At 28.6% G+C, this 21056-nt stretch overlaps 2 protein-coding genes across 9 annotated transcripts in view; one reads left to right on the forward strand and one right to left on the reverse strand.

The window, feature by feature from the left end:
* The window catches only part of LOC100570020, a 231206-nt gene that overhangs the window by 136250 nt on the left and 73900 nt on the right, over window positions 1-21056 (forward strand). Inside the window, exon 1 of one of the 7 annotated variants that reach the window (XM_029490509.1) lies at window positions 10428-11410. The exons of the other annotated variants lie outside the window; for them this stretch is intronic. The gene's annotated coding sequence lies outside the window, so the exon portion shown is untranslated. Of the gene's footprint in view, window positions 1-10427; window positions 11411-21056 lie in introns of those variants that run through there. 7 annotated transcript variants of the gene reach the window in all.
* Window positions 4476-9233, reverse strand: LOC100160428 (ring canal kelch homolog). Of its 2 annotated transcripts, none has more exons than XM_003247887.4 (12): window positions 9035-9233; window positions 7742-7785; window positions 7101-7253; window positions 6813-7041; window positions 6563-6738; window positions 6394-6490; window positions 6115-6271; window positions 5930-6045; window positions 5570-5869; window positions 5336-5476; window positions 4827-5082; window positions 4476-4745 (listed from the first exon to the last, which is right to left on the reverse strand). In XM_003247887.4, exons 3-12 carry the CDS (start codon window positions 7208-7210, stop codon window positions 4561-4563), a joined length of 1767 nt encoding a protein of 588 aa, XP_003247935.1. In that variant the 5' UTR covers window positions 7211-7253; window positions 7742-7785; window positions 9035-9233; the 3' UTR covers window positions 4476-4560. The 2 variants fall into 2 exon arrangements, with proteins under 2 accessions (XP_003247935.1, XP_016663969.1); XM_016808480.2 differs by having other exon boundaries at window positions 9009-9233.

Here is a 21056-nt window from a genome sequence, read left to right on the forward strand (position 1 = left end):
TACGTTAAAAATAATTTAAAATCCGATATTTAAGTTTAAAAAATGACTTGTACATTTAATATACTTACCGGATGATTATTTTAAGATGATCATATATTTTTATCCTGACTATCTTTTATTTAAAATTACTTCATTCTAAAAGAAATCACTATTAAATTATTTCACTAGGTATTTAATGTACTTACCTATAAATATAGAATACGTTTAAAAATGTTATTTAATAGATAAACTTTTTGATGATCAATTTTAGTGATACTTAATAATAGTTGTTTTTTATATTATTTATCTAATTATTATAATCATTTTAATATTGTTATATTTTGAAAAGTTTAATATTTCTTAAAAAAAGCTATATTATTGTTAAATAAAAATCTTCATGCATTTTTCATACCCAAATCTAAAAAAAAATGGTAAATTTTAATATTGTAAGTTGTAGATTAAACGTATATAGACATTTGTATGATGTATATTGTATATATGATGAACTTTTACTCCCACCACTATGTTTTTTTTAATAATACTCCTTTGACAGTTGATATTGAAAAACAAGACACCACGCACTTTGTCTCAACTTAGGAACTATGCCAACTATAAAAAGATACATATATTTTTTTACTAACTAAAGAAACAGATATTATTTCATTTTTGGAAATGTTTACCTGTCGAAAAATATTTACTTTTATACGAGATGGGAAATTATATCTACATTAGGATCTTTTTACATATTTTGTCGTTTTCCGGTTTCCTAAATAATGCAAAGCTTACAGAGTTCTAATATAAAAATCGACTGACCAAATTCCATGAATTGCATACGTTATTAGTAGTTTAATTACTAAATACATATTGAGTATGTAATATGTGTTATCAAATATTAAAAGTATAATCACAGTATCTATTATTATACAGGGTGACTTGCCGAGGATCTTAATCCTCATTTTTCATTTAATAATGAATTTAAAATGAGATACTTAAAAGTTAAATAAACTCCAAGGAAAATAATTATTAAGTTAATAATTAAAAGACTGATAATAAGTACTAAGTAGATAAATTTTATTACATCTGTTTTATAAATTTGTAAAACCTTTTTTAAGTACTACTATCCTAGGTTGTATTTTTATAACTCAGAAAATACTCGTTCATATTTAGATTTAAATACATTAACAACATTTTCAAAAGCATCTGTTTCAAACACAGTAAATAAAAATGGCTCATATTTGAAAAAAAATTTGCATCGCCACAAGACACTCTTTAAATGGCGAAGAAAACTTAAGTATTATTTGATAATAATATGGTCAAAAAGTCATAGTTTGAATCAATTCATTAATTAAGGAAAATTGCCGGTGAGAACGCTTGATGGAGTAACGTTTATAATTATCATTAGGTATACATTATCAGTAATCACACTCGGCATTAGGACTTATAAATTTTAATGTATATGCGACTATAGATATACGGGATTTTGCATTTAATGCATTTCATTAAATGTTTACAATTTACACCAATAATTAGGTAAACGTGACCATTGAATAGTTCCCGTCGTCCGTAAACTTCTGCAGAAACGAGAAAGCTGTTTTCTTAGAATACATTTGCATGTTTCAGGCGTTAGCGGACACAAATCAAAAATAAAATCTTTAAAACTTAAATAATCGCAGTTAAATTAAAAAAGTCGCGGGACAAATTATTTTGTATAGGAAGTATGCATACAAATTGAAAGGATGGAAGATTAAAAGAAATAAACATGGCACAATCAAGAATAAAATATTCAATTTTTTTAAGAAAAATTGTTCCTTATGTTTAAGTCGCATATTTAGATGTTATGCGCGTGTCGCCACGCCATTAGCCGATCTCAATCGCCGCGTTAGATGTTTCACATTAAAAAACGTCATTGCCGAAATCGTCGTGTGCTAGTTTGAATATTAATATTATTTAATTTCTAAAAATGAACGACGGAACGACATATTTTTTACATTGCAGCCGCATTGGTTTTTTATACTTATAACCGCTATATTCACCTCAATCTGTATTGTTATCCTATTTGATTTATTATCGCCCTGCCATTGTACTAGAAATATAGATAGACAGTGCGTGTATAGACGCTTTGTAACGAAAAAATACAATATTTCTGATACCCTACGCGTTTCACGTGCGTAAACTTCTGCCGAAATGAGAAACTGTTTTTTTTTTTTAATAACATTTGAATGTAGCAAGCGTTATTCGCAACAAATCAAAAAGATATAAAAACCATCAAATCTTGAATAGTCGCAGTTGTATTAAAAAGTGAATCTGCGAACTAGAAATTTTTCATGGCTAATATAGTCTACTATTTCACCCACCTTGCAGCGTACCTATACCAATGACCCGATAAATCCGGTCATTACCATATTATTTGAAACATACAGTCATAGTTTCAACTAAATTGTAGCTCAACTCACAACCCCTTAAGATATTCAGAGACGGCCGCCTCTCGATTACCTATACCTCCTTCGCCTCGCGAATTAGTTTTAATTAATATTATATAATTTCTAAACATGAACGACGGTAAGTACATTGATGCCGCATCGATTTATATAATATTAAACTTGACAGTTGACCGTTATTCTGACCTCAGTCTGCACAGGTATTGTATTTTTGTCTTATTTGATTTATTAACGCTCTGCCATTGTACTAGATACACGTTAAATGTGAGTTACACGCGCGCTGTATCGACAAATAATATTTCTGATACCTTACGCGTTTCACGTTCGTTTTTTTTCAACGATAATACACTACCTATTCTGTTTGCGTGTTTTTATTTCACACAATACCTCTGGATCGTCGTCAATCAAAATAAGAATGAAATTTATCTAGTACGAAACGGGCGATCAAAAAACTAAACCGATTGAAAAAAGATAGTTGTTATATTTAATAATAATAATAATAATAAAGATAAATTTACAATTTATTATCCCGTGGATCAGTGATTTTTATTCGAACGTTTGGTATAACAGGCTTTTACGTCGACTGAAAGTCAATCGTAATATTATAGGAATGATATCGTTTGAAAATCACGCGATCGTCTGTAATTGGTTGATAACTTTCCTAGGTGGTGTACAATATGCCTAAATTATAATATTTTATTAATTACTTATTATTTCACTATTCGTACCAGACTATATGGTAATAAATTAACTTGTATTGAAACCAATAGTGAACCAAGTTATAGACACTTTGGGTATATGTATAAATTAGTGATTCCCAAAGGGTATGTCGTGATATCTAAATATTCACGTAGGTATGTGTTTCCCAGCCCTTGAGTACTTATTTTTGGAAAATAGATTGACAAAATATACTCTAGTGTGCCGCGACGTAAGTATCTAATAATGCCTAGGCCTGCACTTGGCTGTTCGTCAACTTTTCAGTTTTCACGTAGGTCATAGCGACGTTCGCGTCTAAGTAATGTAATAATAATTAGGGCTCGTAAGTTGTAGGAGCTAAAAAATCAAAAATATGCATGTAAATATGCACAACGAACTGTAAAATATGCATACAAAATTTTAAATATGCAAAAAAGTTTGTTAATAATTCAAAACTAAAACATTTTATTTTGTTATTAAATTAAAAGAAATGGAAAATTTGGAAAAATAAATTTATAATATTTAATATAGGTATGGTGGAAAACTGTATAATGTATACCATTTTGACGTTTTAAAAAACTGAAAAAAAAATAGTTAAAAAAATATAAGATAGCACATAAGAATATTAGCGCGATAAAGACTAAAAATGAATGATTAATAGTCGACTGCGAGGATAACAATAATTCATATGGAAATACCTATAGGTATAAGTACCTACGTTAAATAATATTGAGTTATATATATTCAATATTCTTATTAGCATACACAGCACGAGAAAGAAAAAGATCGTTTTTTTTTTTTAGATACAATTAATATGCACACTAATATGGTAACTAAATATATGCACTTTTCCCGTAAAATTTACTAAGTGTCAATAAAAAAAGCGATTTTTTGTGTTTGATAAATAAGTAAATTATTACAACGCCATTTGAATATATGCCTAATTTCATCAAAATCTACACTTGAAATATCTATAAAAAAAAAATTGTGTTTAAGTACTTATATATTTTTTATATTTTATGATGTCAGTATTAAACACTTATGAGAAACTTTGTTTTTAATTTTCTATCCTTAGCTATAAAAATTAAACATTTTATACATTTTTTAATGGCAACATTATTTGCAATTTACATAATATTGTCGAATAGAGAACATTTGTTAGTAAAACAGTAAAAACTGTACAATTAATAGAAAAACAAAAAAAAATGTAATATTATTATATAATGTAGATAAATATTTATACAAATAAAATTATGTATCGTATACTATGATATTTAAGAATATGGTGTCATATCATTATATCAATGGCTATAAATGTATATCAAAACAAAATCGTTTAATAAAATATTCAATATCTGCAGTAAAATAAATAGAAAAAAAATAAACATACTCTCATACAACATAAGAAAATATAAATATATTATATTGTATAAAAATACTTAAATATTTAAATTTTAAAATGTCGTGGCCTATCAATGGCTACTGCTCCTAAAAAAGTTCGTGCAATATTCATTGTCGCTGTGACCATGGTCCAGGTATTGGTGTCGGGGTTGTAAAATTCTACAGAATCTAAAGTAGAAGTTCCGTCACTACCACCGACGACATACAATAAACCATCAAATGCAACTACTCCTAAATTGAAAAATTAACTCAAATTAAATATATTTTTAATAAAATAAAATAATTTAGAATCATTAAACGATTAATAATTACCTGCATTTTGTCTACACAAATGCATGTCTGCGATATTAGTCCAATCTCCAGTACTTGGTCTGTATGCTTCAACACTACTATGAACTTCTATTCCATCATAACCGCCCACAGCATACATTACACCATCTAAAACTCCAACTCCCACAGCACTGCGACATACAGACATTTTTGCAATTGGTGTCCATCTATCAATACTGGGATGATAACATTCAACACAGTTTAATCTATGCTCTGAATACCCTGAATAACCTCCTACCTATACACAATTGAATGAAGACAACTTTAAAAATGCCGTACCCTAGATAATAATATCTACAATATTATTGCATACCAAAAAATGGTTTAATTAGTAAATTATTTACTTTTTAATTTAATATTTTAAATTATCTAAACATTTTACTATGGATATATATTCCGTGATTGTTCTTCGGGGAAATTTTTTTACAATTATGACAATTCTAGGAATAAAAAATTGAATGCATTTATCGTGAAATAAAATATTAGTTTACCGCATATAAAAGATTATTCAGTACTCCAATACCAACACTACTTCTTCTAGTAGACATACTGGATACCATACGCCATTTTTGAGTAACGCTGTCGAAAACTTCTACACTATTTAAACAACTCTCACCATCAAAACCGCCAACCTTGAATTTATTATATGATTTATATGTACCAATGTACCTACTTTATAAAAAAATGACTAATAAACTAATAAATAATATTTCAACATAACTTACGGCATATACACAATTATCTATTACACCTACACCTAAAAGTCCTCGTTTAACTGACATATCAATGGTTGGTTTCCAACAAGGTGATTCTGAAGATAAATCTAGTACGTCAACAGAACAATGAAGTGAATTGTTATAAAAACCACCCACTGCAAACACGGAATTATTTTTTACTACAGCTAGACCAACACTACGGCGGGGTGTAATCATTTTTGGTCCAATTTGCCATCGGTTGATTTTCGGGTCATACCATTCTGTACTACTATTTGCTGAAATCCCAATTCCACCAACCACAAAAATAACCTGTTACAAATAAATCGATTAAAATAATGGAAAGATGAATAAATCATAATGGAATCATACTTTATCAAAACCACTATACTGTCTAGATTTAATCCGGCTGATTTGTGTAAAAGGGATAAGATCATCTGAATTATTAAGTAAATGAAAATGTAATGCCTCAATTACGTAATCTTTACCTTAAAAATTATAAATATTTAAAATATGATTTCATTCACAATATAAATATATTTTAATAAGAAACTTACATTTAAGACAATTATTAATAAGAGGTTCCTTAACTACTTTGGTCAATATGTAATTTTTCGATGTTAATGGTAAACGTACATGTTCCATTAATTGGGGCAAAATACATTTTCTGGAACCCAAATCATGTTTTACCCATCGAATAACACATTCAAATACCTACAACAAGAAACATTGGTAGTAATAAATTAATTAGACTACCAAAATATATTATGTAAATAGGTTAATTATTTTTTTCCCTTGTATTAAGATACAATATTAATCAATTTTAGTTTGCCTACATTTTCTTCAGATGGAACTTTAAGTCCATCACTGGAAATCAACTTAAATACTTGTTCGGATGATAAAGATAAGAACTCGTCTCCTTCAACCACTTCTCTAAGAATCAAAATATAATAATAATAACTACAATTTCCTTATAGAATCAAAATAATAAATAATATTTCATACGAAAAGTGTTGTTGAATATATAATTCTGAACTTGTCAACAATTCCGTACAGTTATATAAATCAGCTAATGCATTTATATCAATACAATTTTTAGGGCACAGTTGTGACTTTAAAAAATCACAGCAAGCATCTTTTACTTCTTGAAGCTGCAAGAGATTTGAAGCTGATAATAAAACCTTGAGATATAAAAGAATAAATAATTTCAAAAACGTTGAAATCTTTAATGAAATCTAACTTAATCCATTACTACCTGTACATTTTTTTCAGTGACCAGGATTTTTCCCGAATAAATAAAGTTCACTAAGAGCTGTAAGGCAGAAGAATCCAACTGTCTCATAGCAACAAGATCTTGATCCTTTTCTTCAAAATTTGTGAACATTGCATGGAAATATTGACAAGCCGATGCTAAAACAACTTTATGACCGTATATAATTGTTCCATCATCTGTTTCTAGTTTAATATCACAAAAAATCTCGTCTCTAAAATTAAAAAATCCATACTAATATTCATCTAACAGTTGAAATCACTTACTACCTACTTGCGTAAGGATTGTAATACTTTGAATATCTCCGCATAAGACGATTTACTATACACGTACTTTTTTGGTTCCCATTTACTGGGTTCTGGTATTTGCTTTGTATTTTGCATTGTCAATTTTATATTAAGTCCAGGAATTGAGGGGGCTTTAAGACTAAAAACATGGTATGATATCGATTTACAAATCAATTATAACTTATAAGTTATAATTATCAATAATAATAATAATAAATAAAAATTCAAAATTAATTTAAATTTAAAATTCAACAAAAACTAATAAGTTAATTATATTATTTATACTATTGTTCATGGGTAGTATATCACGTTTTTTTGGATCGTTTCATAGTTATGTTTTGAGTAATGATGCGAATATCGGAATATCGAAAAATCAAATTATATCCTTCCACTTTAACATGTTCATGAAAATTGTACCGTACTGTAATTTTATCGAAAAAACGGTAATTTTGAAGTCACTATATACAGACATTAAAATATACGGTAATTTAATTTACAAATACTGAATTCCACACCGTCTTGCCATGACGCACGACCGATGGTATTACACCAACGCCAAAAGATATTTCATATCAATAATAATTATAATAGGTATAACATTAAAAATAATAATAAAGAATAACTCACGAGTTACGGATACACCAGTTAGCGGACTGGCCAGCTGTTGCTACCTATAAAAGTATAAACATTGTAACTTAAAATAATAATAATAATAATAATACACTCGTATATAAGAGATCAACCTAAATTATATAACTGGGACAAACACAAATAATTAAGAATTTGGCCAATAATACAAGTAATAATAGTTGTTGCACAAATAATAATATAATACACACTATGTCACTATCAGTAAAGGCTATTTTATCACATGCTAAATACAATAGTCTGTATAGCATATAATCCGCTTACAGGTGACGATGACAAGACTCTATTATCTACTTATCCCTTACGATTGTAGTGCTAATTATTCGCTATTTTTGGCACATTTTTTGGATCGGACTGGATAAAGTGGGTGGGCTACCTGAAGTTGGCCCACCTAATTAAAAACTGATCATATAAAATGTGAAAATAACTTGCTAATTTTGAAAACCAAAAAGCTATTACTTGCTAATTATTCGCTATTTTTTGGCATACTTTTGATGTGTATTTGTTGATGTGGGTGGGCCAAGTTCATGGACGTGCCACCGCTCCCACGGTCAATGGGTTGCCTCCCCGAATTCGCTACTATTAGCTATATTCATATGTGGCCATTGGTCTGCAGATGTGCCCGTAGGTGGTCATTTTATTATCGATGCGGGGTTTCGTTAATTAAGTAGGTATTATGTAATCTTGTCATAGGGCCAAGCTGGACTATTAAGATAATCTTATTCAGCACGAGGACTTCCCACAGTATATAATATTTTACTATTTCGTCGTAGTTCTTTGCGGTGGCCCTCCTGACACGTCATGTGGTCTATGCTAAATGTTACAATTATTAATATTGACTATTGTATTCCCAGGGTCTCGTTATAACGCTGAGATCATCCCCCGACTATATTATGTTATATTATATATTACAGTGGCGTAGCCAGGTGAGGGACTGAGGGGGCTGCAGCCCTCCCTCCCCGCGAAATCTTAAGAAAATTTAAAAATGATTTTTATGGTCTATGATAGTCGCTCAAAAAGTCTTAAATCGTATTTAAAATATTTAAAAATGTACTATAAGTATTAAAACTTTTCAGCTATCTATCTGTGCTAGTAGGTACGTATTTAATAATATGTAAAAGTGTAAAAGTTGACTAGCCTCCCCCCCGAAAAAAAATCCTGGCTATGCCACTGATATATTACAACTAATTGTGCGGGTGGAGTAGGAGTCGTACGCAACAAGTCAATAATTATAAATATTTCGTACCTATATGGCAGTTTGCGCTTACTTACGGATATACGAAAAATTACGTCGGGATTTGCGTGTACGTTACAATAATATAAACACTGCTTAATTTTTACAACGAAAAAATAATTTAATATAATCGTAGACCTTATTATATACTCATAACAAACACTTTGCACGAATAACAACAACGAAAACAATAGAATGTGGCACTTTTGTTTCGTATAATATTATAATATTATATTAATACGAGAAAAACTATATTATCAAATATTATTAGTGATTATTTAACAGCTGGTTATACCAATGTTTGAATAAGTGTGAGTGTGCGTGTGCGTGTGTAACGCGTGTGTGAGTGTTGGGATAATCACGCCTTGTTCATACCGGTTTAGATATCGTCAGCGGCGGCATAGGTCAACTGCAGATAACTGTAATTGGCCGCGCGCGAGTTATTCGAATCGAACAGCTGATAAATAAAATCATTGTATACGAAAAAACATTCTGAGCGAAGACGGCTGTCAGCACGATATTAGAATATTAAAGTTATGTTTTATGTTTTTAAATGACAAACATAATAACAATGTGATTCACCGAACATTCTTACTTCGTTTTCCTTGAACAGTGCAATTATTAAAAATCTGATTTTGGAACTTATAAATATATCTAAATTACCAAATTTTTAATATCTTGAGATTCATTTGAATAACTTACTTAAAGACGTGTGTTCTATGGACAATGGATACATCTGTTTTCTCTTTTTTACTGTAAATTATTTGGTGGATAATTTTTTAAAAATGTCGGTTTATCAAAATCAAAATGTAGGTAGGTACTTACATAAATACTAAAATATATGATATGATATAATATTGTGTTTAATTCATATTTATTGTATATATTTATATAGGCACTACTGTACTAGATATCTACGTATTAATATTGTAAGTAAATTATTATAGACCAATAAATATGAATTATTTTAAAACCCACAATATAAAATATCTGTTGTACACAATCGTGTTGTATTTTCTCAATACTACAAAAAGGTAAAATATACACAATCATGTTTATGTAAAAAATGTAGGTCATTGGCTTAAGACCAATAAAAAAAATAAATTATATCTATACTCTATAGATCTATCAAATATCTCTATAAAAACTATATTTTTAATATTTCGAGATATATTTGTACTACCATCGAGTATAGATAGATATATACTCAATGGTACTACTTAGTACTTACAGATTGTTCTGTGGAGATACAGATGTCTGTATTACACTTTTTTACTGGAAATTATTATAATATAATGGATAATTTTTCTGAAAATGTTGACGTATCAAAATCAAATTTTGAACGAGTTGTTTTTAAATTCTGCATTTTTAAGTACAAAGATTATATGCATTATAATGGATTTGGAATACATGTAGGTTATTGATATTTTAAAATGTTAGTAATTCAAGTAGTAGTAAATCAAGTGTTTATAGTGGCCAAGCTAAGTTTCATTATTTAGCAGACTATTTTAGCATAAACTATATCTGTAGTTCAAAGACTATAAAATGATAAGACAATTTTCAGAGCTTTTTTATACTCAATGTTTTTTTTTAGACGGAGCTCTGTGGATGTTTTTTATTGGAATATATTATACTTCTACAAACTATAACCGTACAACGATTGCCCATATTATTATGTATAACTAAGGATTTATACTGACATTGGAAATTTGGGAATTTTATGAACTTACCTATGTTATAATTTATTGTTTATTGTACGTGAAATAAATACTTTTGACTATATGAATTACGTTTTTATTACTATTATTTTGGTTCAATACCCTGGGGGTTTAATAGCTAAACAATCCTCAGGTCTTTACTCTAAATGTTAGAGACTGTGACATCTTACACATATACAGAATACAGATTATAAATAAAAGCAGGATACATTATAACCTTAAGCGCAATTTGGTATACATGTCGTATTATGTCTGTAGAAAAATGTTTTCAAAATATTTTCTAGTGTTGTATGACTGCCTAGGCAATAAAGAAAAAAATTAAAATTAAAAAAAAGAACAGTGAAAGTTATGACTTTATGAGTATTAAAATAAAAAAACATTTTACATAATACCCTGAGGTGGTTGGCCAAAATCCAGAAGAGCGTAGTGATTAGGAGGAAAATCCCCTAGTATATAATAAGAATGTATCATACGCCTGTTAAAAATATAATATTATATGTGCAATAATTCATTGTACGGAATACCTACGCACAATCAAAAGCGTTGTTGTGTCGACCGTGTCCCCTCAGGTCGGTCTGAAATTTACTGGTGAGTGATAAATATATTTTTGACAAGAGCATTTTACTTTTAGACATCAATTACGCTGAAACTACTTACACAGACTTACATTTTGAAACAAATACACTTTTCCTTTTGGTAAGTAAAGATTTTGACTTTTTCGGTGTAGGTGTACATGTTTTTACATTATAATATTATATATAGTACAGTATAGATGCGGCAAACAATAAAATAACTTCAGACCCCATACGAAGACCGTTATTGGACCCATCGGATAACATTTCATCCCTGCCACCCCTTCCCACGATCACGTAAAATCTACTCTGAGTCTCCGAATACATTATACAGGATGATTCATATAGCATGATCACCCTCTTTTTCTTCTTCAACAATGCTGTTCTAATTTTTAAATTTTTAAATATACTTAAAGACTATTGAAATTATTGAAATTTTTATACTACTTAAGGAGTGTTCCGTTGAGATGCAAACGAGTAGTTTTTGAGTTATTTAACATTGTGCACTAAAGATAATAGGTCCACGATTGAGCATTATATACGGGCTATGGTGAATTGACAATTTTAGTAATTTTAAATTTATATTTATCCATCAATATTTATATAATTTATAAAATCTGTCCATGTACCTATAACAAATACTAGATCCAATGACCAATGTTGAATCGGCTATTTTATATTTTTGTAAAACCGTTTTTAAGGATTACTATTCATAGTATATATATTTTCTATTTTATTAACATTTTATAACTGATGAGCTGTGCTTTTGAATTTTGAATTAGGTATTTACATAAAAATGTTCAAAAAAAATTATCTACTAAATATTTCACAGTACAAAATCGGGGGGGGGGGGGGAGTTCTCATTTGAAATACCCAAAGTTTAAATCACCACATCAGAACACTTCTTAAAAAGTATAAACAATTTGAAGAATTCGAAAATAAGGTAATAATAGGAAGGTTCAATAGAAAATCCAAAAATCAAAATATTACTATAAATTCGGTATGAAATGAAAAAAATTGGGTGAGCGTGCGTGGCGTGATTCACCCTGTATGTCATATGCAATATCGTGTCGACAATATAATGAAGAAAGTATAATATATTTCCAACAAGTGTTCATAATATTATTATATACACAATGTAAAATGTACGTGTAGGTATTTTAAAACACTACATAGGTATTATAGAATGTTTTCGCGCGCGTGAAGTGAGTAATAATAGGTATTTGACGCACGGTTTGAATCGAGTTTAATATTTTATAAAGAACCTAATATCCTATTTGAATATTCCCTAGTGTTGTAGACGAAAATGTCAATGCAATTTATTTAAATGTATGGCGTAGGTATCTATACTCTTACCTGCGAGATAAGGAACAATGTTAGTATTGAAAATTCCCAAAACTTTTAAAAAAGAGTTATAACACCCTGCTGGTTTCAAATCCTCCGAAGCAAACAAACTTAAAGTATAATATACGTACACATATTATACAACAATACATTATTACCATTATTTAAGAAGAAAACGAATACCTATAAAACGCATGCGCGACTCCCACTCGTGGTTTATTATTTACTGGTCATATTATTTTTTAGGTATTCTAAATTGTTTTATAAATTATATAATGAATAGTTCGTATACCTACTCTTACGAATAACTTAAATCTTAATGATGCAACAAGCTGTTACATTATAATATTATTTAAAAAAAACATAGATTAAAAATTTTAAAAAAAGACGAATGACGATTAATAAAATTGTGAGTAGGTATCAACTAATGATGGGTATTTTATGTGTTTACTTAAAAAAAATATATCAAGATTTGTTTTCAATGAAATAAAATATTTAAATAAAACGATGAATTATTTATATTTTACCACAAATCGACAAGGTTTTATACAACTACACTATATTATATTTATTAAATACCTTATTACCTTAAAGATAGGTGTTATATATTATAATATTATATTGTAGAATAAATGTATTTGTGGATTTTAATTATTTTATGTTATTATTCTAAAAACATTTCAAGCGTTTTTTTTTAAAAAAAAAATTTTAATAAAAAAAATTCTTATTTTTGTGAATATTCTTATTTTTCTTGTTCAGCAGTACCATGTCTTATATCGGCAATAGTTCTTCTTCGAGTTTATTTCCTACTACAATAATATGTATTTTACGGTTTATATAGAATACGCTATAAGAACTTCACAATCTATGAAATACATCTTATAACTTATAAGGTACTATATTATATCAATCAATCTAATATTTTTAACCGCTGGATGCGGCAATCCTTTTCATCGACAACTTGACCAACTTTTCTTACCAATGCATTTATCTAAAATCTAAATAACATAAATACTCACTGTCCACTGTGTGTTATATATCTGTCAGTCAGTCACGGTATCCTTTTAAACATAGAGATTATTTTCCTGACTAGGTGATGAAAATCATTTATAAAAATGGTCGTTGTTTTCCTGTTCCACTGTTCCCTCTAGAAAATATTTTCATAATAACGTATCAGTTATCGCTAAATGATATTATGTCAGTAACTCATTTCTATTTTACTCACAGTGGTTAGATAAAATACATAAATTAGGTACAGAAAATGTAATTTATATGTACATTTTAAAATCATTAATTGACGATAATGTATTACAACGTAATATCGTTAAATTTTGTTCGATTATACTACCGTTATAAAACATGCTAGCTATATCATTGACTCAATCTCCGGCAATGATAGGTACCTATTGTGAGCGATTTGCCGAAATTGCACGCAATTGTGTTATTTAATGAACCGACACTATACCTACATAACATAATAATACGTATACGTATGTTACATATTTATACTAATTACACTATATTATGCACATCAAAATAATAAACCCATTCAACTAACTAAACATTGATTTTTCGAGTAGTTTTCATAAAATGAGTTGGTAAGTAGTAAAGACACACTTAAACTTTATAAATTTCACGATGAAATACATTCACTGGAATGCCGATAGCCTCTTCACTAAGTTTTTCCATGTTAATAATTTATTTTATTTATCATCATCAAGTAAGCTTCAAACTTATAACAGAGGGCCCAATAAATAATTTTGTGAAAAATAAAATTCTATAAATTAAAGAAGAACGGGAGGGACGGGTAGCCGTTGAATTAATTTTTGACGAACGAATTTGAAAATGCCATGGTGTGTATAAAATATATAATATACTTACCTACTTTAAAAGTTTCAAGTCCGAAGAATAATATTTTAAATTTAAACAATAATATCACTAAAACAGTAATTCTCCGTTAAATTCTCTAAATTCATCTGAATTTTAACTTAAGATTACGTATCTATAAAAAAAAAAACTGTGTTAAGGTATAAATATAATTTAAATTTGTTTGTTACAGTTTTAACTTTTAACTGCTTATGAGAAACCTGATTTTTAATTGTTAATCTATAGCTATAGAAACTATAATTATTTTATACATTTTTAATAATAACATTATTTGAAAATTTTCGTGATATCGACGAATATTATAATACGAAAAGATGTTCATAAAACAATCAAAAACTGTAAAATAAAAAGAAAAACAATAAATGTTTCATTAAACAATATAAGAAAATTGTATTATATTGTATCAAATTAAAACAAGAATGCTAATAATTTTTAAAATGTTGTGGCCTACCAATGGCTACTACTCCTGCTAAGGCTCGTGCAACATTCATTGAAGATGTGACCATGGTCTAGGTTTGGTGTCGGGGTTGTAAAACTCCGCAGAATCCAATTAACTATATCCATTGTTTCCACCGACGACATACAATAGATCATTTAATGCAACTACTCCTATATTTAAAAATTAACTTAAACTTAATATAATTTTAAAAAAAAATGTTTCATAAAATAATGTTGAATATATTATATATTATACGATAGATCATAGATACCAGCCAATTGTCGACAGAAATTCATGTCAGTAATCCTAGTCCAAACTCCTGTACTTGGTCTGTATGCTTCAACACTACTCAGAATATTCGATCCATCAGAACCACCTACTGCATACAGTACACCATCTAAAACTCCTACACTAACACGACTTCGACGTACACACATTTTAGCCACTGGTGTCCATGTATCAACACTGGGATTATAACATTCAGCAGAGTTTAAATACTTCCTTGATTAACAATCTTCACCTCCTACCTACACAATTTAATTAAAACAAATTATGGAATAAAAACACCTGGCCTCAGGATAAAGAATCCTCGGAGTAGGTACAGTATTACTGCATAGCATTTTTCCATGAAAGTGATTAAAATATAATATATATTTATGGAACGTTGAACAATAAATTAAAACCAGGGCTTAGCACCCGCATCATTTATTCGGGTTTCAGGTGCTGGATGTATTCGGGTGTTGAAACAACGGGATAAAAAATTTAAACAAACGTCCGGGTTTTAATAACCGTTATTATTCGGGTTAATATTGGTTAGTCTAGAAAAAGACACAACTTTTAAAAACTGAGCCACCCCAAAAACTGTCAAGTCAAAAAAAAATTTAAAAAAAAAATTTTTTATCTTATTTATAATAAAATATAAGTTCCTAACACGAATGCGCAACAGTTGTTTTAGACCAAACTCGGTGTGTACAATAGTTACAAAATATATTATATTATTTACGAAAAATTAGTAGGGACTAGGGATCAGTATTATATTAAATAATTAACTTATATTAGGTAAATGGTTATAATTATAATTAATATAGGTACGAATAATTGTACAATAATAGTTATGATAATGATGAATGCATACTTAATAATTATGTATATACCTAATAAATAATATTTTTTCTAAATCATTTTATCCTTTGACTTCTTTTCCATAATTTTTTTCATCGAACTTTTTACCGTTTAACTATAAACATAAATATACTACGCGCATAAAAATAATAAACACATTAATCTATAACTGACCTTTGATTTGCCGAATATCGAATATTTTTTTTCTGGATTTATCACGAAATGAGTAGGTAGGTATTAATAATATACACATAAATTTGATAAATAACTAGATAGTAATAATGTGATAAAATAATTGATCGTTTAATCGATCTCATATGCACCGATCTTTTATTGAATCAATTAAATTCTGTAAGAATCAGATATTTTTTTTTTAGATAGGAAGTTCTGCTGCAGTGTGCATGCATACTGAACCGACAGCTTATGTATGTTGGATGTTTTCCCATATACATCGTCATATCGATATTTAGATTTATTTTTTTTAGACACCGATCCTAATATAGTAATATAATATTATGTTAAAGTGTGAATCAATCTTTGGTAAAAATGATTTTTTGATAATGATTTTTTTCATTTCGATTTAAATCGATTCAAAAATGTATTCACTTTCAAGAATTGCCCATCGCTACAGTTTGTAGCAGAACCTCGTTAATCGTAATTTTCACATTTTTTTACTTATTTGGATGCACTGTTTTGTTGTGGACATTTGGATAGCAATTGCAATTTACAATATCCCATTATATATTGTATTAACTGTATTAAAGAGCAATTATTTTAGAAAACATCAAAATAATGAAACACTATTAATATAGATGTTATTATTATTAAATATTTTATGCATAATAATGTTATAATCTTCGTTAAATTTAAATTACATAATAATTACATAATTTAAATTTATATTTAACGAAGATTATAACCTGTCTGGTTGTTTAGTTTAGTAATCTATTAGGAAATATGTAACCTCAGAAATGTATCGTAAATCTAAAAAAAGAAAAAAATCTATTAGACAAAATAGCCATTGATGCTGAAAAATATGAATACAATTTAAATTAGCGTTCTCGTGGGACGTAAGGAAAAATAATAAATTAGGAATAATGACTAAAAAACTACTGTGTATAAAAACTACTTAAAAAGCTTTATAAATTGTTTATTTATCAGCCAACGCTGTATTATTTGTTTTGAACTCTCAACAGAGAATTTATGACAAAGAAAGACCTTAATCATAGCAAAAATATTATAGGTTCTTATGAAATACTAAAAAAAAATTAAATATAATTTGTATTTTACTAAAATCTTTACTTCAAGAAAAACAAAGGTCAACTAGAAGTCTAGTAACCATCTGTTCAATTTAAACAGCAAGAAAACGTGTGCTTAAAATATATAAATATAGAATTAAAGTCTTATAATAATATATTATTTTTTTCTTAATAATGTCGTTTTTTATATAATATTATAATGAGTAAATATATTAAAATAACTAATATATTAGGTACTTTAGGGTTTTTGAGATTTGTTTGTTGATATAATTATTAATATTATATATCATATTATTATAATGTGATGGTTATTATATTCTATTTGCCTTACATGTAAATTATATTATATAATATAAACGAAAAAAATATATAATAAGTCTCATTATTCAAGCACATAATATTATATTGCATGCACTTTGTATATAGTGTATACTGAACAAACATTTCGTTAAAGATTTAGCACGAACAACTTAATTTTAGTTAGAACAGCGTAGGTAGGTGGCGTGTGCAACTCGAACTTTCATGTTTACTTAACCCTTTTTTCAATATTAGGTTCTCTTTATAGTTACCTGAACGAGTACTCAGAGAAAAACGAGAACTAGTTTTTTATTTGTAAGACATAATGCATGTTTATACTATGATATTAGATGTACCTATATTTGAATAAAAATAAAATTTCAAAGTATAACTCATATGGAAAAAAAAATACGAACCAGCTATTTATAGGGTGGGAATTTTTTTTTAAAGGAAGGAATAATTCTGATATTATCGAAATCAATCAAAAATTATAAAATTGTTCAGTAATTATTGTCGTTATATTATGCGATGGTCATGTCTCTCTTGGCTTATGTATTTATTACATAAGTTAAACTATATTATTTTATGTATTTTAATAACTTTGAATTTTACTAAAATCCTTCTATTATACAGTATAATATTAACTAATAACTGTTAGTTATTCGTCATTAGGTACAATTAATATTTTTATCACAAAAAAAGAGTAATTTTATTCGAAATAAGTACCCATACTGGTATATACATATTATTATACTACTCAACTACTGATGAAACCTTTATAAGTAGTTTTAAGATTCTGAGACCAGTGATAAAAATATTCTAAAAAAAGTCACACATATTTTTTGTTGATTATTTATAATTTTTATCTAGATTCTATGACCTAAGAAGGCGTGACCCGAAAATCTTTATCAAGGTTTCTAAATATCCAAGATATAGAATTTGTTACTTTAAACTCAGATTGTATCATTTTGATAATTTATATTACCTTATTCTGAGGTATGGTTTTCGTCATGGGTACCTGATTATTAAATTTTTGGGTGTTTACAATTATTCAAAAATGTAAACTCTTCCGAATGTATGGCAAACTCTCCCGATTTTTAAAAGTAGTAAACTCTCTCGGGTCAATTTTATGTTTACCTGAAGAAAGTGTGTAAACTCTCCCGGGGCAATATTATATTTACCTAAAGGAAATGTATATCTAAACTCTCCCGGGTTAATATTATGTTTACCTGGAGGAAATGTGTAAGCTCTCTCGAGTTGTTTTAAATGTTTTTGCTACCCTATGAATTGACTACCCTGCAGAGATTGTGATTATCATTTTAAATTTTATATTATAATATTATTGCTCAAAGCAACATTGATTTTTATTATTATTATTTTTATATAATTGACTATTTTTGTAAATCGCCCTATATATAGTACTATATAATATTATATACTATATTTAGTATTATTTTACATTGTATGTTTTTTTTTTTTTTTTTTTTTAATAAACATTGTATTTTATTTCATTATAACTATTATCATTATTACCATTATCAAGTTGTTTTGTCATAATATCTAAGTCCCTAAGATCAGTAAGATCCATAAAAAGATTATGGTACATAGATTTCCTAAAGAGGTAAGTATACAGAAGAAGTGGGTTTAATCACAAAAACTGAGAGTACTATCTGTAAAAGAGGTATTTTTTCACGTTTATTATAACACAAATAATATGTGTTTTTTGTTTATAGTGTTACTTTAATTTTATATTATATAAATATTCCCATTTGTTTAATTTCTGCAGCAGCCCCATATTTCTTTCTTTCCACTACATTATGCGAAGAAATTGAAATTGCCAATGTGGAAGACGTTAATAGTTATACCGATGAGGGCCCCATGCTCCCCTAACTTAGTAATACTGAAGTAGACCAGGCGCGTATACAAGGGGGGTTCTAAGGGTTCAACCCCCCCCCCCTTGAAATTTCAGGAAATAAGTTTTTTTTTTTTATTGATCTTTTTGAAGCCCGGCAACTGTGGCCATTAGCTGTTAGTAGATTTTTAGTTGTAGTTTGTGGTAGGGTTTTAAATTAGTAGGTTTTGTAACACTTGTGTGTTGGTTTTGGCAGAATTTTCAAGTGGGCACCCGTAGGTATTTGCCATGCCCGGGTGGGGGATGGCGGCACTTGTTCTCCGGACACCGTGACTTGCCCGAAGAAAAATGCCGCCCGGTGGCCGGGAATCGAACCAGCGACGGCTGCGCCGCAACCGACGCCTTAGACCACTCGGCCACCTCGTCCCCGAAATAAGTTTTATTATTCATTAGTTTGGTTTTATTTAATTTCCCGCATTGCCATCGTAATATGAATTACATTCTTGTTTAGTGCTCGATCAGTATCTACAATCGTCAATCGGACCACTGCATGACCACATCAAAATAAATATAGATTTCATATGAAACCCCAACGGTAGCCGATATTATTTTTATTACAATAACAACAAAATTTTGTAATTTCTTTACACGTGATTGAAAACATATTTTCTCTAACCTTACCCCTATGCATAGCATTACAAAAAGTCAATATCGATTTATCTTATTGTTATGATCGAGTTGATGACGTACGTACAATTTTAATTGAAAAGAGGAGTAACTCAGATGAGAGTTTTAAAAATATTTTATCTGATTGCGAAAAAGCAATGCTTGAAGGTGATATTATGTCTATTATATTGTCTAGAACAGTAGGTCGGCAAACTTGTCGAGATAACACGCCAGCCGATTCACGAGAACAATACTATAAACGTACTATTTTTTGCCATTATTGGATCATTTTATTCTTCAACTAGAAGACAGGTTTTCCAAACATCATCGTGTAATGTCCACTTTACAATCATTAATTCCTAAGTAAATAACTCAAAATACTACATATTTAAACAAACTTAAGGAATGTGCACTGTTTTACAAACCATTATTACCTAATTTTGATACGTTTGATACTGAGATTAAAATCTGGCAAACACAGTGGCAAAATTTATCTGATGATGATCGCCCAAAATGTTCATTATTTACATTAAGTCAAATGTCTAAGTGATTTCTATCCAAATATAAAATTTAACAATATTATAGCTACTTTGCCTGTAACGACTGTTACTGCAGAGCATTCATTTTCAATATTGCGGAGACTGAAAACCTATTTAAGAAATAATATTGGACAAGACCGACTGACAGGATTAGCACTCATGAATATTCATAGAAATTATGACATTGATATTGACGAAGCTATTAACAGATTTGCAAGACTGCCTCGAAAATTAGATTTTATATTATAAAATTACATGTTTTTAAAAATTATTAAAAATTTTTTTTTAATAATGACGTTTTTTATGAGAAATAGGTAAATAGTACTATAAACGAAATTGCGTATACTTCTTGTTAGGTTAGATTA

This window comes from Acyrthosiphon pisum, chromosome A2 (genome assembly GCF_005508785.2).
Source record: "Acyrthosiphon pisum isolate AL4f chromosome A2, pea_aphid_22Mar2018_4r6ur, whole genome shotgun sequence".
Lineage (NCBI taxonomy): Eukaryota > Metazoa > Arthropoda > Insecta > Hemiptera > Aphididae > Acyrthosiphon > Acyrthosiphon pisum.

Coding starts and splice junctions, on each gene's coding strand:
- LOC100160428 (XM_003247887.4), bottom strand. CDS start 7,210: ATGCAAAATACAAAGCAAATACCAGAACCCAGTAAATGGGAACCAAAA. Junction 6,739..6,812: donor TCACTGAAAAAAATGTACAG/GTAGTAATGGAT, acceptor TTATATCTCAAG/GTTTTATTATCAGCTTCAAA. Junction 5,477..5,569: donor TAGATAATTGTGTATATGCC/GTAAGTTATGTT, acceptor AATAAATTCAAG/GTTGGCGGTTTTGATGGTGA.